The sequence below is a fragment of the Orcinus orca genome, chromosome 7 (genome assembly GCF_937001465.1).
Source record: "Orcinus orca chromosome 7, mOrcOrc1.1, whole genome shotgun sequence".
Taxonomy (NCBI): Eukaryota; Metazoa; Chordata; class Mammalia; order Artiodactyla; family Delphinidae; genus Orcinus; species Orcinus orca.
In genome coordinates, this window is record NC_064565.1 from 60,750,453 (window position 1) to 60,774,381 (window position 23,929).

A 23,929-nucleotide genomic window follows, 5' to 3' on the forward strand; every position below is an offset into this window, starting at 1 on the left:
GGTCACCATTCTGGCTCATTGGCCTCCCCTTTGGGCTTCCAACCATGCCTGCACTGCGCCTCCGTTCCATCCCAGCCCTTCCTCACCCTTCAGGGGGAAACTAATTCCACAACTCAGAGACCACTGTGGGCGTCCCCAGCCCAAGCCAAGATAGCCCTCCTCTCCATCCCTTTGGAATGGAGAAACAGCAAAGGTGAGCAAGAAACCGCCAGCAGGTTTTGACAGCTGCAGAGGGAAACTAATGGGTTTCTAAGGAAACAGAGAGGCAGCAGCCATTTTAGTGGCATTTGCTGTATGAAAAATACATAGACACTGACACCCGTCCCCCCACCCCCACCCGCGGCGCCTTCCCCCCTCCACGCTTCAGAGGCCCCGAGGTGAGGGGTGGGGCTCAGGTCTCCCCGAGACGCATCAGCCACCAGTCGCAGGTGGCCTGCCACCCGGGGTCGCCCCCAAGCCCCCTCCCTGAAGCGGGCGGGACCGCGGGACTCCCCACCCCCGGGCGCCGCAGTGCAGCGCGGTCCCTGCGTCCCGCCCCTCGGGTCCCCCGCCCTCGCCGGCCCCCAGCCCGGCAGGCCGCTGGGCGCGAGACGGGCCAGGAGGAGCGGGTCCGCGCGGCGGGCGAGGCGGAGACGAGGCGGCGGCAGAGCGAGCGCGGGAGGTCGCCGCAGCCGGGGGACGCCGCGCGCCGCTGCCCATCATGGTCGCTGCGCACGCTGCCCATTCTTCCTCCTCCGCCGAGTGGATCGCCTGCCTGGATAAAAGGTAGCCGGGGAAGGGCCCCCGCCGGGCCGGGCTCTGCGCGCTGCCCCTGCCCGGAGACGGCTGCAGGGACGCCCGCCGGGGCCGCGGGACGAGGGTCCCCGAGCGGGGAGGGAGCGGAGGGTCCGCACCCGGGACCAGGGGACGCAGATCCCGGTCTCTCATGGGGCTCCCCGTGCACGAGATTTTCACACGTGGTGGAGAAATTGCGGCGCAGTGGGGGAAGCCCCAGCCCCGCCAGTCCCCCCCTGCCCTCCTTCACGGTCTCCTCGCCCCCCGCGACTCCCGGCTCCGCGCTCGGGTCGGGGTTTATTTTCCTTGGCATCACAGGGCAGAAGAATAGATTCCTACCTTCATCTGGCTGTTCAGACCCTCAGGGGTAAATAAGTTTTAAGGAGGGTGGGAGGAAAGGCAGGTGCAGAGTAACGTGCTTTTTTTTGTTCCTGAAAGCCAAGGGTGAAGGACCCAGTGGAGATGTCAAGTGCCTTCTGAAAATTTCAGCTTCTGCCCCCGCAGTCGCTTGCCCAAGGTCTGTGTTAGGAAGGTCACGCGGGAGACTGCTTTCGTCTTAATACCCTGCCTCTCGGGAAGAGACCCTTACTCTAAAAATTTAAAAACATAAAGCGTTGTAACTCCCGACGACAGCCCTGTGTTAAGGAGGGTGCTGCGTGTAACAGCGGACTGCAGTTGTTTCCAGGCTCTGATAGCATAATTTTCTGTTTGTCCAGATTGTGGGTTTAGCAGTAAACATTACACAGTATGTTAGCAATTATAGTTTATTACCCTGATTAAAAGGTGATGCATCTGAACTTTTAAGAACTGGGTAAGAAATCTTGCAGAGTGAACTGCCTCTGATTTTCGAGTTTGATGCAGCAGGGCAGTGATTCATGTCCTGCAGCTATCTGCATGACATCTCTATTTGCATTTGTGTGAAATATTTTACGCTCTGCCATATTGAAATTTTTACACTTAGCAGATTCGTAACCAGATCAAACTTGAAAATCTTAAGCGTGACCTGCTCTACATAATTTACTATTATAGGCCTTTGTTGAAAAAAAATAAGTAATTTGAGAAAAGCTAAACGTGGCTCATTTGAATAGCTTAATATATCTGAGAAATAATTTTTACTTTCAATTACCACACAGTAGCAAGATTTTTGGCAGGCAGTGCCCTGTTTACGTCTAAGATGATAGTGCTAATACTAGAAGAGTCGCATGCAATAAATAGTAAGAGAATTGAAGTGATGGTTATTATGAGGATGTTATTCCTCATACAGAATTATGTAGAGGAACTAAGAGCATGAATAAGTGAAGAGCCTGCTAATGTGATAAGTAATCTAAATTTAATAGTTTAGGAGAGGGCTTCCCTGGTGGCGCAGTGGTTGAGAGTCTGCCTGCTGATGCAGGGGACACGGGTTCGTGCCCTGGTCCGGGAAGATCCCATATGCCGCGGAGCGGCTGGGCCCGTGAGCCGTGGCCGCTGAGGCTGCGCATCCAGAGCCTGTGCTCCGCAACGGGAGAGGCCACAACAGTGAGAGGCCCGCGTACCGCAAAAAAAAAGTTTAGGAAAGATGAATTATCAAAGAAGAGGAAATCAAGTTCTTGTACTTATAAATAGTAATGCTATCCTCATGAGTGAATTTTTCAGATAATAGGCTGCATATTTCTATTTGCAGAAATTCTTGGCATGCCATTTTTTGAACAGTTAGTAATTCACAGGCAGCCCTTTAGTCAATAAATACTTACAGCAAAAATCTTAAAGCAGTACTAACGCTAACACAAGCTAACACAAGGTAACTAACACATTTCTTTTCATAATGTGTATTTGCCCAAACGTTTTTGTTTGGAATGGATTTTTAGAACGTAGTGCCACAATCTAATCTAATACTATAATTCATAATGGGGAGAAACCTCCGGGGGTGGAGTTGGGGGTGGACTCCTCCATAGATACTGAACCTAGCATTCCTGGAGTTCAGGAGAGTAGACAGATCAATAAATTAAGGGTTTTAAGCCCAGAGCTGTCACCAGTCACAAGTTCTGATCTTGGACATGTCACTTTTATGTCCTTGAGTGTCTGAAAAATGAGGATAACACTGTCTTACCAAGGATTAGTGGGCCAAATGAAAAAAAAAATTATCATGAAAGTAATTTGAAAACTGTGGAGTGCCACGTGAGCATATTATTTTGTGGTTTTAAGAGAACCTTGCATTTTCCACAGTGTCGGTGCTAGAATTCCTTTGAAGGAGAGTTTAGGAGTGGCAGTCTCATTGTAAGAGGGCCTTGAGGTACTTGTTTTGAAGTTGCATTTTTACTTAGATTGTTAACTTTTTAGGGGAGGAGGAAGATGAAGGGTGCTGGTGGAAGTTGGCTGGGGAAGGCCGCTGAAGTCATTCCTTTTGGGACACTGCCCTCGATATTTCTGAGAAATGTAGTCTTGATGCTCTGTTCCCAGGCACTGTGTTGGGCACTGGGGAAGCAGGAAAAGAAAGATGAGCGTTGCTTATTGAATGAGGGGGTGGGCGGGTAGGGGTGGGACAGCTACATAAACAACTAACCACAATGCAACGATAAGTGCTTTAATGGAGATGTAGGAGATGCTTCGGGAATGCAGAGGAGAGAGTCTTCAGCTCTGCCAGGTATGCTTCCCACAGGTTCCTGCCTGGTCCGTGGAGGTCGAGGGGAACTTTATCAGGCAGAGAATTCTGGGAGCAATGTGAACAAAGACACACAGCTGTGGCACATAAATATGCTCATTTCTTCTCAACCACAAATTCCTCTTGTAATCAAATCAAGAACATAGGAACATATACTCTATTTTTCTAAAACTCCTGATTATGGACATTTTTAAGCACACACATAAACAAAGGAAATGGTACAGTGATCCTTGATGTCCTATTTGGAGAAATGATGCTGGGACCTTTTCCACAGCTGGGAAATGTAGTTTAGATATTTGTGTCATGGACAACTAGAAAAAGAGCAACTGAGGGGTTGAAAATAAAAAGGGGAGTTAAAGTAGAAAGTCTGCAGGAGTAAAGATGTATGTAATGAACGTTGAAACAAATTTAAAAAAATAAGGAAAATAATCCCATAGAAATGTTCGTTAAGTGTGCCTAGGAAGTTGTCATAGACAGGCAATGCTATATAAGCTTGCATGTGGGGAGGTGGGTTAAAAGTATGCAGATATGTGGATTAGGGTGAAGAAAGAAAACCCAAAGCTTTTTATGTATCAAGCATCCAAGTTCTTGGACTATGGTGGAACCCAGAAGGTGACAGTGTACAAATACTAATTATAAAATCAGAAAGACATTGAACATTCGGATGGATAAAAATATATTAAAAAAAGTCTCAACAGACAATATTGTTAAAGTAAAACAAGCTGGGCTTCCCTGGTGACGCAGTGGTTGAGAGTCCCCCTGCCGATGCAGGGGACACGGGTTCGTGCCCCGGTCCGGGAAGATCCCACATGCTGCGGAGCGGCTGGGCCCATGAGCCATGGCTGCCGAGCCTGCGCGTCCAGAGCCTGTGCTCCGCAACGGGAGAGGCCACCACAGTGAGAGGCCCGCGTATCGCAAAAAAAAACCCCAAAAAACCCCAAACTTAGTACTACCTCATTGATCTTACAATTTTTTTCTGAGCAGGGATGGTAACTAGAAATGTATTACATAGTACCCCACTATTTGGGATGTAAAATGCCTTTTTAAAAAATGTGTTGACCATTTTTTTTTAACATTAGTGAAAAGATTTTTTCCATAAGATTTTAAGTTTTGCCACTTGTGAATTTAAGAACCATTATAGGTCATAATTCTCATGGTTGGTAAGGGAGTGTTATGAAGGGACCACTCATATTCACAATACATATAGTGAATTGTTGCCAATATTCATCACTATGGGGCAGGAGTTGGCAAACTGTGGCCAATGGGCCAGATCAAGCCGCTGCCTGTGTGTCTCCTGAGCTAAGAATGGTTTTTACATTTCTGAATGGTTGGAAATAAACCCCAAGAAGATTAATCTTTTGTGACCCATGAAATTTATATGAAATTCAAATGTCAATGTCCATAAGCACAGTTTTATTGGAACACAGCCATCCTCATCTGCTTAAGTACTGTCTACGGCTGCTTTCACACTACAATGGCAGGAGACTGTGTGGCCCACAGGGTTTAAAGTATTTACTATGTGGATCTTTGAAGAAAAAGTTTGCCATCCCCTTTTACAGGTGAAAGAGTCTACGTAAGCCATTGACAGAGAAACCACTGGAGTTGAAAGTTGTCTTTGTCTGGGAAGGAGCTCACAGTGTTTGGTTTCTTGTTCTTCAGTTAGAAGGATAGTGTCAAGGGAGGTCCTTGGCTGACTGGGTTGTCTGGGGACCACTGGTGATGATAGACCCAAGCAGAAAATGAAGTTAACATGATACGGATGTGTAGAAAAGTTGTCATCTTTAAAAACAGCCGAGGGATTTAAAAATTATTAATGTTTCTAAAAATGCCTCTTACATAGTGTCTTTGCATCTGATTTGATCCCCAAATAGATATTGAGTTAGCTATTTTTGACTGGGTTGAATGAGAGTGAAAGAAATCAAGGAACAAACTTGTTAAAAACCAGAATGCTTCATAGCAGACGTGGTGAGAGAGGATGACTCAGATATCAAAGAAGCATCAGATGTGGTCCCAGCCTTGAGGAATATAGAAGATCAAAGAAGCACGCAGAGCAGAAGGCTATCACTGGGGAAGGCTGATGTCTACCTACCCAGGCAGGTCCCAAGGGATGACATTACCCAGGGTTCAGGACTGGTCTTACAATCTTGGAATGCTGACTTGTCAGCACATCAAGAATTAATACATTTTTTCAGGGACAGATACATAGGCACCGAACTCTCAGAGCCTGTAAAAACCAGAAAGACAGTTCAGTAGTTTGAAAATAACATCAGAGAAGTGGATACTGACATCCTTTGGCTAATGTATTCCTTCTCTGGGCAAGCTGTATGGAAATCCAATTGTTATTAGAAGGCCATGTTATGCATGTACAATGAGAAGCAAAGCTGCCAGGAGATCAGGACACTGATAACTTCTGGCCAGCTCATTCTCTTCCTAGAGTGACAGAGCCCGGGAACTGAATTGTAATCAGAAGATAATTCAGGGAATCCTTCAGGACAGTTTGGCCGTCACCTCTTCCGGTTAGAGGACCATTCCATGTGCTCTCATAGCACGCTTTGTCCAACAATGTAATAGCACAAGTCAGACTTCATCGCAATTGCCTATTGACTCCATTTTGTGTGTCACTTGTTGTATTGCTGTGTTGTATTGTAGTCATCATTTTATCTCCAGCTTCAGTGCAGCTCCCTGATTGTAGAAAGTGCTTATGGGATCAGGGTGAGATGGCCAGAGGCATCCTCCTCCTCAAGGATGGAGTAGCGTCTGCCACCATGAGGGCAAGTCCTCGCACTGGCCCCCTTTGCCTTGGAAAGGGCTTGAGTGGGCACCAGCGTCTGCCTCTGCTGTTCCTTCTTCATTTTCATGGCTGATGTGAATACTTTCTAAGAAATGACATGGCATAGCTCTATTCTAATTTTTATTTCTAAAAGTTTATTATGGAAAATTTCAAAATACACAAAGAGAAGAGAGAAGAGTATAATAATTCTCTTGTCCCACCCCCTCCCCCTCCAAGAGTCATCACCTCACATCCAATCTTGTTTTATTCATACCCCCACTTGTCCCCCACCACTCCCAGGACTATTTTGTTGCAAGTCCCTTTTAGTATTATTTTCTCTGTAAATATTTCCATATATATCTCTAAAAGCTAGGACTCAATAAAAAATACCATTGTCATACATTTAAAAATGTGACATTAATTCCCTAATATGATCAAATATCTAGAGTTCAAATTTCCCCATTTATCTCATAACTTTTCTTCTTTTCTTTTTGCAGTCTGTTTGTATTAGGATCCAAATAAGTTGTATTTAGTTGATATATCTCTAGGTCTTTTTTAAATCTCTGGATTCTCCCTCTAGCTCTCTCTTTTTCTTCCTTGTAATAAATTTGTTGAAGAAACAGGTTTGGTTTTTTTTTTTTGGTTGCGTTGGGTCTTTGTTGCTGTGCAGGCTTTTCTCTAATTGCGGCGAGCGGGGGCTACTCCTAGTTGTGGTGCACGGGCTTCTCATTGCCGTGGCTTCTCTTGTTGCGGAGCACGGGGTCTAGGTGCGCAGGCTTCAGTAGCTGTGGCACGCGGACTCAGTAGTTGTGGCTCGCAGGCTCTAGAGCTCAGGCTCAATACTTGTGGCACACGGGCTCAGTTGCTCCGTGACATGTGGGATCTTCCCTGACCAGGGATCGAACCCGTGTCCCCTGCGTTGGCAGGTGGATTATTAAACACTGTGCTACCAGGGAACTCCCAAAACAGGTATACTTTTACTGTCTGAATTTTAGTGTCTTTTAATATGTCCCTTTGTCCCCTGTATTTCCTTTTTTTTTTTTTTTTTTTTTTTTGCGGTAGGCGGGCCTCTCACTGTTGTGGCCTCTCCCGTTGCGGAGCACAGGCTCCGGACACGCAGGCTCAGCGGCCATGCCTCACGGACCCAGCCGCTCCACAGCATGTGGGATCTTCCCAGACTGGAGCACGAACCTGTGTCCCCTGCATCGGCAGGTGGACTCTTAACCACTGCGCCACCAGGGAAGTCCTCCTTTTTTTAAAATTAATTTATTTTTATTTTTGGCTGCGTTGGGTCTTCATTGCTGGGCGCGGGCTTTCTCTAGTTGCGGTGAGCGGGGGCTACTCTTTGTTGCCGTGCTCGAGCTTCTTATTGCGGTGGCTTCTCTTGTTGTGGAGCATGGGCTCGTGGAGCACGGGCTCTATGTGCATGGGCTTCAGTAGTTGTGGCACGTGGGCTCAGTAGTTGTGGCTCACAGGCTCTAGAACACAGGCTCAGTAGTTGCAGCACATGGGCTTAGTTGCTCCGCGGCATGTGGGATCTTCCGGGACCAGGGTTCGAACCCGTGTCCCCTGCATTGGCAGGCAGATTCTTAACCACTGTGCCACCAGGGAAGTCCCTGTCCCCTGTATTTCCTGTAAATTGGTATTTAGATCTAGAGCTTGATTGGATTTAGATACGATTTTTTGGCAACAATCCTTCTCAGAAGTGTTACTTGCATTATGAGTTACAGAATGTCAAGTGGTCTCTTTTTGTGATGTTAGCAATATACTGTTTTTAAACTTTAATACTTTCAAGTTTAAAAGTAAAGATACTTGCCACTATCTTATCTACAACTTCTCGAGGGACATCTCATTGTAGCTCCAAAACATGGGAGTGCGACATATGTGTGGAGCAATTAGAGGACAACACACCCTGATATGTAACCAGGGTTAAATTCTGTGGTGCGGGTTCTACCGGTCCTTTCAGGATTTTAGGAAAGGAAAGGTTCAGCCAGAGCTGGACTCCCTCAGATGAGAGGCACATGGGGGATGGTGTGCTCGCAGAGCAACGGGCCTGAGAGAAAGGTACTTGGTCCGTCACACTCTTGATCCTGCAGCCTAGTCTCCTGGACACAGCCTGGGAGCCCAAAAGAGTCATCAGAGGAAGAGTGGTGCTCAGCAAAGCAAATTCTGCCTCACTGTGTTAGTTTGGGTTCCCCAAAATGGACTTCAGTCTCCTCCAATGAGGGCAGGATTGGAAGATCCCTTTTAGTTTGAATTTCCTATGAGTTTATAAGATTTCATAGCCCTTCCAGTGTAGCTGCTTCTTATCTCGTTCCAGCTCCCCAACCCCAAGGTAGCTAGTTTTTCTTTAGTCAGATTTAGATCCATTCTTATGCACTTGAACAGTGGCAACGAAGAGTGAATTTTCCCTCTAGTACCTTCAATTCACAGTTGAGGGAATGGGAGAGGAGAGACCGTCTTGGGAATACTGAGAGACTGAGGGAAGAGAAAGAGGATGGAACTAATTGGGTGGGGAGGGTGACAGGGAAAGACCCAGCCAAACATACGAAAGCAAACAATCTGACTGGCTGGAGTGGAGGCACCGGGGTACCGTGTTTACTCAGCTGCATCCATGTGCATTGCTTGCTTCCCCTGTGTGAACAGAAAAATGAAGCCCGATTACCACCCTCTTTTCTCTTTGTGCACACTCTTCCTTGGAGCGCCAGTCCATTTCCTGTGCTTTAGCTGAGCAGGTTACTTACACTCAGTGTCCTTGGTTTATCTTCTAGACCAGATGCATTTCTGTCTCTCTGTTGGATATTCCCACGTCAAATATTCCATTAATATTGGGCGCAGACATGGTTTTCCTTCATCTCCCTTTGCTAGAGAGGTAAGAAAAACAAAATACTTATCTTCCCAGCCTCCCTAGAGGTTAGGTACCCACGTGATACACTTCCGGCCAATAAGACACAGCAAAAGTCTGCTAGAGGCTTCTAGGATAGTTTTTGCCTTACTGACGAAAGATACAGATGTACTTGACACTCCTCTGTTCTCTTCCTTCTGCGTGGAGTTACTACCTAAAGGCTGGGCCTGTGGCAACCATATTGTAATCCCAGAAGGAAGGGCCAGGAGAAGTACAGACTCCGGTTCTGACTTCGTTCAGCTTCTGAACAGATCAATAGTTGCCTACCTTCAGCTTTTTTGTTGTCAAGAAAAACACACCCTATTTCTAGAAACCACTCTTTGTTAAGTTTTCTATCATTTGCTGTCAAAACTATCCTTAACCTAACAAGTTGATACTCAGCTTGTCTAAAACTGACTTCATCCTCCTTAACGTCCTTTTCCATTAGTTCCTCCTCCTTACTTTGCTGTTTTATTAATGACACTACCACTCTTATTCTCAAAACTACGCATCACCTTTGTCTTCCCTTTCCTATGTCCCTTGTTGTACCCAACCAGTCACCAGTTCTTCTCTTGGCCTTTGTATCCTGCTGCTTTGTTTTAGGGCCTTATCATCTGGATCTGGATCTTTTCATTGTTTCCTTATCCAATCTGGAAAGCATGATATTTTCAAATCAACTTTGTTGTAGCATCTGCCAGACCTGGATTCAAATTCTGCCACTTCCAACCCTTTAGCCATGTGATCTTGGTGAAGTTATTAATCTTTCTGAACCTCTGTTTCCAAAGCATCAAATGAGACTACAAATACATACTGTAGGGGCTGTGTTGAGATTTGTGGGCTAATACAAGTGTAGCTGCATGCTCTTCTCTAGGTAGAAAGCATAGTGTAGGCGTTAAGAGTTTGGGAGCCAGACCGTTTTGTTCCAAATTCCAGTGGTTTTTTTTGCTGTACGCGGGCCTCTCACTGTTGTGGCCTCTCCTGTTGCGGAGCACAGGCTCTGGACGCGCAGGCCCAGCGGCCATGGCTCACGGGCCTAGCTGCTCCACAGCATGTGGGATCTTCCTGGACCAGGGCACGAACCTGTGTCCCCTGCATCGGCAGGCGGACTCTCAACCACTGCGCCACCAGGGAAGCTCCAAATTCCAGTTTTGATTTTATTAATGGTGTAACTTTGGGAAAGTTATTGAGTTTTAGTAGTTGTTTTGTAGATTCCTGAGGATTGTTTATCTAGACAATCTTATTGTCTGTGAATACTGGCAGTTTTACTTATTCTTTCTGATCTTTATGTCTTGTATTATGTATTTTTCTTGCTTTACTGCCTTGGCTAGGATTGCCAGGACAAAGTTGAACACAATGGGTGAGAATGGACTTCCTTGAACCAGGAAACATTTCTTTTTTCTCTATTCCCCCTATTTTTAAAAGAGTGGTGTAATATTGGTGTTATTTCCTCTTATAATGTTTTATAGATATCTTCTGACCAGGAGTAGTCTTTGTGGGAAGTTTTTTGGTGACAAATTCAATCTCTTTAATACATGGAAGACCACTCAGGTTTTCTGTTTCTTCTGTGTCAGTTCTAATAAGTTGTTTCAAGGAATTTGTCCATTCATCTAAGTTATCAAATTTATTGGCATAGAATTGTCCCTAGTATTCTTTTATTATCCTTTTAATGTCCTTAGGATATATAGTGATGTTTCCTCCTTCATATCTTATATTAGTAATTTTTGTCTGCTCTCTTTTTTCTTGACTGGGCTTGCTAGGAGCTTCTGAATTTGTTAATCTTTTAAAAGAACCAATTTTTAGTTGATTTTCTCTATTGTTTGAGAAATTCAATGATTTGTGCTTTTTTTTACCCCATTTATCCTACTAGCTTTGGGTTTAACTTGCTCTCTTTTTCTGGCTTCTTAAAAAGGAAACTTAGATAATTAATTTTAAACTTTTCTTCTTTTCTAACATGAGCATTAAAGCTATGATTTTTTCATGGTCAGCTCAAAAAAGGAAGCACAGTTATTTCATTATTCAGTATTTATGAAAAAAAAATTATTTCTGCCAGAGAAGAACAATTAATCAAGCTATTAGTATGCTAAGTAAGCATATTAAATAGGATGATACTGGGACCTGTTGACTTCTTCAACCTCATGGAGAAGATACTGTGCAGCATGATGAACAATATCCCAACAGTGAATTCAGCAATGGGTTTCATAGGGCTCTCAATATATCTTGACAGCATAATGCCAAAGGGACACTGAAAGAGAGTATTTCTCCTGGGGGCCAATATAATATACAGATTTTTTCATTGTTTAATTTAATCCTGAGATAGATTTTAGACTGTTTTAGAAACAGATGGATTACTTCTCTTTCAGAAAATTTTCCATAAATACTGTTTTTTCACATCTAAGCTGCTGATAATTAATAAAATTGGGTAGCAATGACTTGAAGTCATATTTTTCGATAGATACCTGGAGTGCTACTGTTCTGTATTGTTGGGTAGATGAAGAGTTATATGACTTTGGACTTAGCCAAACGTGGAGGGAAATTCCATCCTCATTTGATAGCCAAGCAAGACTATATGTCTTAATGGTGGTCCAGCCCTTGCCTGTGAAATTGTGGGGGCAAGGGTGTATTCTCAAGGAGGAATGTTGGTGCCTCTCCACACACAGATGGTGGTCAAGAGCCTGGCCCCTATAATTGTTGCCATAGAAACTAAGGAACATGTGTTAATTGCACTGAAGCATTCTTTTTTTAAATTTTTTTTAATTTTTAATTTTTTATTGCACTGAAGCATTCTTAAAATGAGTAGTATAATTTTCTGAAAACCCTTTTATGGAATAAACTTGTAAGATCTAGTCATATTAAATAGAATGACTTGCTCAATAGGATTATTACCTATAAATTCGTTGAAAGTTCAAGAACCTCTCTTTTAATTAAATGGGGAAGTACTTTTTAAAGGCCCTTAGAAAAGGCTTAATTGTTAGAGATGCTGAAAACAAATAGAAGAGACCTTTGATAGGAAGTAGACATCGCTTGGAACTTGATAATTTGATTCTTGATACTGTATATGACATTTCAATTCTGTTTAAACCTCAGATGAAGGCATTAATGTCTTGCCTCGTGTTCGGGCTCTGGCAGCCTTATTCTTCTACTTATTGATTGGCTACTTATTGAACATGTTACAGAAAAGTTGAGTTCTTAAATCTTCTATGTTTTCTTTATAAACTCTTTAAACAAACCTGAGATATAAGAAAGTTCTGTCTCTCGGGTCCCTTGCCGAGACTACTTTTGTCACTCCTCTACCTTTCTCTTTCTCCCTGTGTCACACCCCTTTCCTCCTTCCTCAACCCAAATGTGCTGTAAGAAAAGGATATGATCTGAGTCCTCTCCTTTCCTACTGTTCATTCATTCGTTCAGAGATTTTACTCTTCACTTTCCATGTGCCAGACATTCTTGCTGGGGATAGGTTATTAAGAAAAACTGACGTGGATCCCGACCTCATGAATTTACACATTAGTTGGGAAGACATTAATTAATTTGGTCAGTCCTTCAAAAAACTATTTGTTGAGTACCTACTGTGTGCTGGATACTGTTCCAGGTGATAAGGAATACAGTGGTGAACGAAACAGGAGAAGTTAGGTGGTAAAAAAGACTATGAGGCCAAAGGTAAGAGGATATGGAGTGATGGAGTCAGGGAACAGACACATCTATACTACAGTGTCAGGTAGTGATAAGACTAATGAAGGAAAACAAAGTAGAGAACAGGGGAAGAAATTGAGGGGTGGTGGTGTTTTAGGGAGGGTAGGCAGGTTTCTGCAGAAGTCAAATATGATCAAAGACCTTGAATGAACTGAGAGACCATCCAGTATGCATTTACATCAGTGTAATCCATGCTTTACTAAATAGGTGGTTGAGGTATTTTAGAGAACGTGGGTCAGGTAGTGCCTGTGATGAGGACAGAGGCTGAATACGTGTGGTAGTGCCCTTTTGTTTGGTTACAAGGCCTTATTTTGAGAAAATACCTGTAAGATAATAGAAAAAATATATATGTATATTAATTTCTGTTCCCTGTTCCTGGCACTGAGCTCCTAAAACTCTTGTCATTTCCTAAGTGATAAAACCACCAGGAGCATCTATTGTCCTAATGTTTGTCTCTGACCCTGTTCCTGATGCAGGGCTCCTGAAACCCTAGTAAATTTCTAAGTGATCAAAGTACTAAGAACGTCTTTTGTTCTACTGATGCAACTCTGGGTGGGCTTCTAGATGGCTCCTGGATGGGGTCTGGTCACCAGAAAGACCAAGCCATGATTAGAAGTTTAGAATTTTCAGCCCTACCCACCCGCATCCTCCAGGGAGGGGAGAGGGGCTGGAAATGGATTTAATAATTGATCATGGCTATGTTAGGAAGCCTCCACAAAATCGCAATAATAGGGGATTCAAAGAGCTTCCAAGTTGATGAACACATCCACAGCCGGGAGCATGACACACCCCAACTCCATAGGGACAGAAGCTTCTGTACTCGGGACCTTCCAGACCTCACCCTCTGTATCTCTTCATCTGTCTGTTCATCTATATCCTTTATCATATTCTTTAATAAACTGATAAATGTAAGTGTTTCCCTGAGTTCTGTGAGTTCATCTAGCTAACTAATCGAACCTGAGGAGAGGGTAGTTGGAACCTCTGATCTATAGCTTGATTGGTTAAAAACACAAGTGATAACCTGAGTTTGCCACTGGAATCTGGAATAGGGGTGAGGGGTGCAGCCTTGGGGGACTGAGCCCTTTACCTGTGAGATCTGATGCTATCTCTGGGTAGATAGTGTTGGAACGGAGTTAAATTGTAGGACACCCAGCTGGTATCAGAGACTTGCTTGCTGTTTTGGTGAACTCCCCTACCACATTTGGTGAGCAGAACTGTCAGAAGTGAAGCGTTCTGTGTGAGTAGTAAAGGAGACTCAGAGGAGAGAAACACGGTAGGGAAGAAGGAAGAAAGCTGAGTTTTTCATTTATAGTACCTAGAGCATATTATTGCTTTTGTGGATGTAATAGACAAAGGTAATTTCAGAAAATGGTGAAAAGGATAAATTCTGAAATTTTGGTTTATCCTCCAAATATTGTTACTTAAAAATATTTAAAATGCTGTTCATTTAGGTCCTCATTATACTAATTTTTTTTTTTTTGCGGTACGCGGGCCTCTCACTGTTGTGGCCTCTCCCGTTGCGGAGCACAGGCTCCGGATGCGCAGGCTCAGTGGCCATGGCTCACGGGCCCAGCCGCTCCACGGCATGTGGGATCTTCCCGGACTGGGGCACGAACCCGTGTCCCCTGCATTGGCAGGCGGACTCTCAACCACTGCGCCACCAGGGAAGCCCTCATTATACTAATTTTTGAGAAAAAAGAAAGCTGTCTCTAGAGAATTGATGAGCACCATACAGATCAGGAAATGTACTATCATTTAAATGAGTTTCGAAAGATACTGTGTATATGGTTTTGCCCATGGATGCTGATGGCTGACTGAGAGTGATGTCAACATCCCCATCCTACTGATGCACTTTTTGGTTCCATAGTTAGCCAGTTTAGTTTTATCAGTGATGAATTTGTCTGGTACCTCTGTGGGGTCAGTGTTCTCTTAAGACAAGCCTCTCAGACAAATACACCAGAGCAAGAAAATGGTCCTGAAAACCTATAAACTCTAGCAATTTTTCATGTTGAGGATTTGTTCACTCTCTTAAACAACTTTTCTATCATTATACTACCATCTGCCTTTTGATAATGTTTTGTATTGAATTCTTATATTTTCCTCATCAACTAATTAGATGATATGGCAATATAAATTTTTTCATGTCAAAAACTGAAGACAGCTTGAGAGTAGTTAAGTGTCTGTGTTGATGTTAAGGTAGTTGCATGCAGCAGACTCATTGTAAAATCTTCCTTGGTGGTACTTGAAGGTCTGATTTGTGAGAGTTAGAGCTTTCTAATCAGTAACCAAGTTTTACATTTTATTTACGGAAAATAATTGAAATACTTAGACTAGGAATCCCTATTTAATTATCCAGGTCATCAGAGCATAAATGGGAAGCCCCCTATTGATACAAAAATGTGCAATTACAGAGAATACTGACGGGACCATATGATAAGGCGGCTTCATCTATAGGGCAGATCTCTGAAGCATGGCCAGACTTAGAGGCCAACGGGTTGACTGGGAATAGAGGACAGTCTTATTGTGCTCTTTCATCTTCTGTACGTTATCAGCTTGTGAATGCACCTTATCTTTTCCTCAGTTGAATTTTCCATTATCTTTATTGTTTTGCTTTATACCTTTTCAGCACTTCATGGGATATTTATCTTAACAACTTTAGAGGCTCATTTTAGAATTCAACATTCAACAGATTATGGATATTAAAGTTCATTTAAAAAACACCTGTTGGGGCTTCCCTGGTGGCGCAGTGGTTGGGAGTCCGCCTGCCGATGCAGGGGACGCGGGTTCGTGCCCCGGTCCGGGAGGATCCCACGTGCCGCGGAGCGGCTGGGCCCGTGAGCCATGGCCGCTGAGCCTGCGCGTCCGGAGCCTGTGCTCCGCAACGGGAGAGGCCACAGCAGTGAGAGGCCCGTGTACTGCAAAAAAACAAACAAACAAAAAAAACCAACACCTGTTGTATTTAGGTGGTTAGTATGTTTTTGGCCTCTATCATTAGAAGTAGCTAAAATAGCCACAGGAGAAACAAACAATGACACTGCCCCTCAGAGAAGCTTACAGAAATCAAAAGTGGACATTACTTAAGCCTGATGTTGTTTGGGGTTACCTGAAAGAGAATCATAAAGTAGTCAAATTGCAAAATGGAAATAATTTAAAAATTTGTATATCTTATTCATCACTTTTAGGGAAAGAGTATAGGTATTAGGGAGACGTGAGAGTGAACAGTAATAAAGTAAAACAATAGGATGGAATGATTTTTTAAATGCTGGGAAATTATCTAAAGGGAACGTCTCTTCTTTCCATTTTATTTTGGCTAACCTTGGTTTTCTTTTATTTATTTACTTACTATTGATTTTTACCTGCCTGTAAAGAATTTTGCAGCCAAATTCTGCCACCGAAGAATGCCTCTGCAAATAGAATAGCATTTGAATTTCTTTCTTTTGAATCGGGACAAGCAGCACAGGCATAAAATTGATTTTATGCGCTGACCTCTACTTACAATTATATAGCAGAAGGTTCATCAACAGGAGTTTTATCTTGTAGGACTTCTATTGAATGAATTAAAAGAGATTTTAAAAAGTGAAGGGTGAGTAATAAAGGAAATTATCGGAGAAAAGAAAAACATGAAAAAGTCCCACTGTTGTTTAGATGCTAAAGCAGACATCGGAGACAGCAGCACGACTCCTTGGTGTGACACGTGAGCAGTTGCTCTCACCACGTCCTTTTCTCTCCTTTGGTTTGTGAGAGCAGTTGCTGACTTGCAGCTGAGAGCTGACAGTAGGCACACACACCCTGCTTCTTTTTGAGAGTGTTACAAGTTGACACGTATTAACACGTCTTTCTCCTTCCCAGAGGGAATGACAGGAGCTTATGAAAGGTAATGAACTGTGATTTGAAGTACATTTTAATTGGGGGCAAATCAAAGCATTTCTGGCTTATAATTATTAATTTATTTCTGCAAACCCTATCACCAGGAATAAATGGTCATAAAATTTTAGCGTGTTTTCCCTACAGTATTTTTGGTATGACTATTTTTTAAACCTGTCTGAGCTCATACTTTAAGATTTCATGCCTCTTAAAATTAACCTTATAGGATGATCATTTTCCTAGATTATTAAAAATTCTTTGTAAATGTAATTTTTATTGGCTGAAATCATACGGCATACGTTTTTTCTTATTGTTGGACTATTAAGACACATAAAAATGATCGTTGCTGTTATCAGTGATGCCATCACCTTTTATATTCAGTTTTTCCTTTGTCTTAGATTACTTCCTTAGGATAGAGATATCCATAGTACTAAAATTAGTTAATGTGTGTGAAGAGGTTTAAGAGCTTTGATACATATCTTCAAATTACTTTTCATGAAGACGGTAAGATAGCTGCTATTATCTGTATTTTACAAATAAGGAAACTGAGGTTTAGAAAAGTTAAATTATCCGTCCAGGGTCACAAGGCTGGTAAGTGCCAGGGACCAAGTTGGGATGAAACCCCATTGCCTTTCCACTATAACGGTGTTTCAAGTATGTTCCTTGTAATGTTCATAGACAGCGCAAGGAAAAAAAAGGCTCATGATAGAAAATGTGGGAAATGTTATTTCTGTCTTCTTTTTTTTTTTTTAACCATCTTTATTGGAGTATAATTGCTTTACAATGTTGTGTTAGTTTCTGCTGTACAACAAAATGAATCAGCCATATGTATACATATATCCCCATATCCCCTCCCTCTTGCATCTCCCTCCCACCCTCCCTCTCCCACCCCTCTAAGTGGTCACAAAGCACCAAACTGATCTCCCTGTGTATTTGTGTCTTCTAACTGAGCCCTAATCCCAGCACACCTCCTCAGGGCATACCATTTCCCAAATATTTTGGCCAATTACATGTTTTCTAAATTATAATAACCTCAAATTACCCAGAGTTCTGAAAACCTGCTGAAACAAAGTTGATCAGGCTGCTCTGTTTTAGAACACAAGATTAATTTCTGGATATACAACAATAAACAAATGGCTGAAAGCCAAACAGGATAGTTATTTGCAGTGAGTCTTCAGTTACTCAGCATCATAGAGAAGTTAATTTCAAATTGAATTGGAATAAATCTCAAGTTTATCCCAATGAATCCTCCAAACTTGGCGTAATTTAGTAATTCTGCTGGAAATGGTATTTAATGGTATTTATAAGTGGTATTTAATATAACTCCTTTTCTAAAGTATGCTGAGTATCATTTTCCTTTTACTTAACGATTGAGGCTCAATGTATTGAACACGTTAGCATCCTGTATTATAATATGGCGATTTTGAAGTACGTGGATTATGCTTCAATACCAAATGCCCCAGTGTTGCTTTGTTGTTTTTTTTTTAAAGTTCTGCCTTTTTATGTTTTAGTTGCCTGACTCTTCCCTACCGCCCAGAAGCTGTCACTCCTTGCTTGCTGCCCTCTAGGTGTCTGTCCCGTCTCCTTCCCTTGCACAAACATAGTATCCTGCTTCTGATCCTTTGGACTTAGAATCCAGGTTAACCAGGTTTATTGGAGCTGTATGTATAATATGAGTGCATACATTTTGCTCCCAAGGTTTTCTCTTCTGAGTAAAGTGTACGAATTTCAGAGTTTTAGTATTTTTAGGCCCCCATTTTGGTTATACAAAGCCTTTTAAACTTAGGTGCTACATGATCTCACGTCTATGATTTTGTTTTAAACTGCGATTTCCAGATAAATATCCTCTGAATAGTTGAGGAATTAAGGTAATGAAGTAATTCCTTTAATCAACACATATTTATTGAATCCTTAGGAAACACTTTCTAGGTGCCTGGGATTCTTCAGTGAGCAAAACAGAAGAGCCCCGCTCTCATATAGCTTATATTCTAACAGTGGAAATAGGTAAAAAAAAAAAAAAAACTGTAAACATGAAATAAATTAGATGTTATGTTTGGAGGTAATATGTTGTGGAAAAAAACAATAACAGCAAAAAAAAAAAATAGAGCCCAGTGAGAGATCAAGTGTGCTAGTGGGGGTGGTGTAGATTGTAGTAGTTCATAGGTTGGTTAGAATATGGTTTACTGGAAAAGTGTGATTTTAGCAAAGAGGTAAGGGAGTTAACCAAGCATATGTTTAGGGTAAGAACATCCCAGCAATGGGAGCAGCCAGCGCAAAGGTCCTGGTGGGGAGCACGTGCATTGCTCCAGGAACAGTAAGGAGGCTATTGTGGGTAAAATGAAGTGAGCCAAGGAAAGAGTAGGGAAGTCAGAGAATGAGGGTAGATTATGTAGGAACTGGGCAGCTATTATAAAGGGCTTGGCTTTTACTCTGAAGCAAATAGGGAGCCACTGAAGGGTTTAGAGCAGAGGAATGACACAACCCTATTTGCATTTTCACAAGATCACTGTGATAGCAATGTTAAGAAGATGCTCTGGGGGATGGGGCAATGATAGAAGAAGGGAGACTTTCACTAGGAAGCTCTTGCAGTAATCCAGGTGAAAGATGATGGTGGTTTGGATTAGAGTGACAGCAGTGGAAATGATGAGAAGAGGCAGGATACATTTTGGAGGTAGAACCAATAGAACTTGCTCATGAATTGAATGTGGGAATGTGCGAGAAAGAGGAGTAAGGGATAAATCTAAGGTTTGGGCGATTGGAAGGGTGGTGGGGCCATCTGTTGTGATGGGGAAGGCTATAGGTAGGGCAAGTTTGAAGGGAAAGAGGAGTGCAGTTTTGGACATTTGGAGTTTGAGAAGTCTATTAGACATTCAGTTGGAGATGTTGAGTAGGAAATTGGATATGTGACTCGAGTTTGGAAGAGTGGTCTGAGCTGGAGACAGAAATTTGGGAATCATTAATACATAGATGGTACTTAAAGCCATGAGATTGGAGAACATCAAGGAAGTGACTGTTAAAGAGAAGAGGACCAACAATTAAGTCCTGCCGTCTTCCAACAAGAGTTCAAGGGGAGGGGCCGTCAAAAGAAGCTGTGTAGGAGTGACTAATGAGGTAGGAGGAAAACAAGGGAACGTGGAATGTGTCTTGAAAAGCAAGTGGAGACGTTTCCAAATATTCCTGTAGATCATGAAAAAACATTGGGAAAAAGAAAGACCACAATCTGGGTTTGCATTTGAAGTTTTATATTTTATAGATGACATGGCTAATAGGTCTACTTTTCCAGCCTGGTTAGCAGTTGAGTGAGTTGCACACTCTGTGCCAGCCAGTTCTTGGAATGTTGTTTTGAGTAAGACAGCAGGACTGAAAACAAAAATAAAATATCTCACACACAAGGTGCAGGGCAAATGCATAGCCTGTGGCTTAAACTAGTATGAGATCATCCACCTAAAATATAGGCGAATGGCAAAGTCCAGGTAAGGAAAGATGAAAAATCATGGTATAGAGGTGTGGAGGACAAGTGGTAGGATAACATGAATGCAATTATGAAAACACAGGGTGTTATTTTTCAGAAACAGTTGGAGAAAAGGGCAGGGAGTCAACGTCACCATGATAAATACTGAACAGCAAGGGAGCAAACTATCACAGCTGAGGCATGCGGGCTGCTGTGAAACCCAGAAGTGATGTTATCAATAAAGCCAGAGTTGGGAAGTGATTAACAAATAAACAACGTATGGCACATTGGTTGCCATGTCCCTGGAAACATCTCCTCTCTGGAGATGGTGTGCCTCTGTAAATGAGTTTCTGGTTGGCGCACATTTGCTTTTGATACCTATGGCTTTTGTGAAATTGTAACTACCCCGTTACAAATGCTGCTAAAAAGACAACTATAAAGTTCTGGTTCTGGACAAATGGACTCAATTCTCCTTATTTCTCCCACTACGTGCAACTATAAACCCTGGACATTATATATAAAAAAAAAACAGGAAAAGACTCTGCATGGTGGAGAGAAGGCAGATTGGCTTGGGGTCTCTCTGTCTGAAGAATCACATAGTGGTGTGTTCCTTGAGTTTTCTTTTTGCCTCGTGTATCCCAGACTGGGTGCTGGAGGAGACAGTGTTCCAGAAATGCCAGTCAGCACAGACAAAAATTATGCCGCAAGAAACGCCTGCTGTCTCCAGGGTAAGAAAGGGGGTAGCTCAGTAAGACAGAAAACTTTTAGATAATAACTGCTCTACTTTAAACAAACACCACAGAAAAAACTGCGGGCTTAGTCCCACTCCTATCAGCAAAGATCAAGTGTGGAGTCTGCACTTTCACTCGTGCCTGACTGTGATGAAGCGGCTCTTCCCACCTAGATTTTGAAGTAGTTATCCTAAAAATGCTTCCGTGAGCAATTATGAACATACTGGTAAAAACAGAATATCTAAGCAAAGAAATAGAAAGTCTTAGCAGAGAAATATAAGAAATAAAGAAGACCCAAATGGAAATCTGAGAACTGAAAAATATACTAACTGAAATTAAAAACTCAGTGGATGGCTTGACAACAGAGTGGGTAAGACAGAGGAAAGAATCAGTGAACTTAGAGATAGAACAATATAAATTACCCAATTTGAACAACAGAGAGAAAATAGACTGAAAAAAACCCAGAGACTCAGGGGTCTGTGGCAGGATAACAGAAGATCTAACATTCGTGTCCCTTAGACTATTGGAAGGAGAGTAGAAAGAGAATGGTGCTGAAAAATTGCTAGAAGAAATAATGGCTGAATATTTACCAAATTTGGCCAAAGAAATAAACCTACCAATTCAAGAAGCTGAGTGAACCCCAACCAGGGTAAACCCAAAGAAATCCATGCCAAGTTAATCAAACTTCTGAAAACTAAAGACAAAGAAAAAAAAAATTACTTAGAAGCAGCAAGAGGGAAAGGATACCTTACCTATAGGGGGAAAACAGTTAGAATGACAATGGATTTCTCATGGAGCCCAGAATGAAGTGGAACAACATTTTTCGAGTGCTGAAAGAAAAGAACTGTCAACCCAGATTCTATATTCAGTGAAAATAACCTTCAGGAATGAAGGGGAAATCCAGACATTCTCAGAAAAAGGAAAACTAGGATTGTCAACAGCAGACCTACTCTGAAAAAGTGGCTAAAGGAAGTTGAGAAAAAAAGGAATCTTGGAATCTCAGGAGGGAAGAAGGAACAATGGAAAGAGTAAAAATATTAGGCCCAGGAGAAAAGTGATTGAGTTAAAGCTGCATAACCTGAAAACAGAAATGCACGAGGAGATCAGTGGATACTAGGATGATAACTCTCAATGCAAGTGCCCTGCTGTTTCCACTGTCTATACAGAACATGCTGCTTTTTCCTATGTACCGGAATCTCATCTTTTACAGAAGCCATCCAAAAATACTCTTGCACTACCCACTTAGGGTATAAGAGTGAGGTTAAATGATGAGTGTGTACGGTCTCTTCTGTTTCCTGTCTTATATCCAGCAGGAATATAAGGGAGGAGTAGGACTCCTCCTTTTTCAGCCGCCCCACATGCAGACTCACCTACTGAGGTATAGACTACCCTCACCTTGGCTTCCCCTGTTTCTTCTTCCAGACTGTGGGGTGGGTGGTACCTTAATCACTGACAACCACACTCTTTACGGAGTCCCGAAAGTGGTTAAAAAATGTGCTTTGGTCAAGGGACCTCCCTTCCACTCAGCCCTCATTCTCACTCTGTCACTTCAGCTGATAATTATTAATTATTAACGAGCTGGGATTTTTGGAATTCCGGAGGCTGAATTTGTCTGTAGAAAGAGGCCTTCTCTCTGGGACGGGGTCTCCACTTGTCCCCCATTAGAAACAGTAGACAGAAGAAGAGGTGGCCAATAATGGACACTCCCAGCTGGCGAGCGACACCTCCGTCTCCCCCTGGCTTCAGGCTTCCAACATCCCTACCTTGTATTTGGACCATATCACCATCTAACACAAGATCATAGATGGGAATCTCTTGATGTAAACTGGGCAGTGGACATCTTTGCCTGTGCATTGGTCCACTGTCTTAGTTGATGTGCAGAGAAAGGACAAGTGGACCAGTGACAAAACCTTGGCTCTGCACCCGGGAGGCCTGTGCTGTGAGTGACTGAGGGATACACAGCGAGATAACAGTGTGCCTGTGAGACCATGGAGGCCAGTGTGCTGAATGTCAGTGTTTCCTTCTAGTTAGTAAAGAAGGAAATGCTTTAACTTATTTTTTTGAAACCAAGATCTCCCAGAGGAGAGAAAGAAAATAATTTTTGAAAGGGTTCTTTATAAAACCTTTGTGCTATGCATACGAATCCATTCACCTTATGTCGAGTAATGCACTATGTGTGACCCTAATGCCCGGGGTTCATGCTTGCAAAGGGAACAGAGAACATGCTTGGGACCCAGACACGGAACGTGTAGTCAGAGAAGTGTTTAGCATATTGTCATACGTGGTATGAAGGGCTACATCAGGCTCTGAGAACATAAACGGGGGTCCTGAGTCTGGGAAATCAGATCAGATTTCCCCAGAGTAGGTGGCATGAAAGTAGTAAAGACAAGCAGGAGTAGATGAGAGAACAGCAGAGGGTCATATGTATTCAATACATTTGAGTATCTTCTCATCCAGGTGATGTATTCCCTGCTCTTGAGAAGCCCCCATTTATCCAGGAATACATAAATTGAGAATTGATTATTTTGACTCAGTGACATATAGATTAGGAAAAAATGACCCATAAATTTCTATGGCTAGATAATACAGGCAGATCTTTTGAAGGAATTTGTAATAAATAATTAATGTTGACTATCCCAGTTTTATGTAATGAAAATATTATCTAGTTTGTCCTTTTTCTTAAACCTTTTTTTTTGTTGTTGGTATATGTTACAAAATTTTAAGTGTATACATTCATGTCTTTTTTTGGTGTTTTTTGATCATGCTAAGAAAGAAACTCTGTACACAAATTAATGGAAATACCACTCAAATTGTAAAAAGCAATAGTAACTACCATTACATGGTTCAGGTCTTTTCTTATTCACCCTTAAGCACACTTTCTCTCCTTACATACTTACTCCACAAGATTTTACTTGTGCCAAGTAAAATTTTATTTGGTGGTTGAATAAACATGCAACCTGCAGAAGTACATTCCAAAAATCCTACATTCCTACATAGGTTGGTGAATTCCCTGCTTTTATTTTGTTTGGTATTTCAGTGGAAATTCAGTCAAATAGTAGATGTGATCTTATCTGTCCAATAAAAGGGCAAGAGTGAGTACAGATCCTGTGAGATACAGCTGGAAGTC

At 42.4% G+C, this 23,929-nt stretch overlaps 1 protein-coding gene across 4 annotated transcripts in view; it reads left to right on the plus strand.

The window, feature by feature from the left end:
- The first annotated feature begins 574 nt into the window (after positions 1-574).
- The window catches only part of RAPGEF4 (Rap guanine nucleotide exchange factor 4), a 320,536-nt gene continuing 297,181 nt past the window's right edge, over positions 575-23,929 (plus strand). For 2 of the 4 annotated variants that reach the window (XM_004267312.4, XM_004267313.4), the window contains exon 1: positions 575-765. In XM_004267312.4, coding sequence (XP_004267360.1) covers positions 701-765 — 65 coding nt within the window. In that variant the 5' untranslated portion in view covers positions 575-700. The remainder of the gene's footprint in view (positions 766-23,929) is intronic. The other 2 variants (XM_049712252.1, XM_049712253.1) reach the window with 1 other exon arrangement.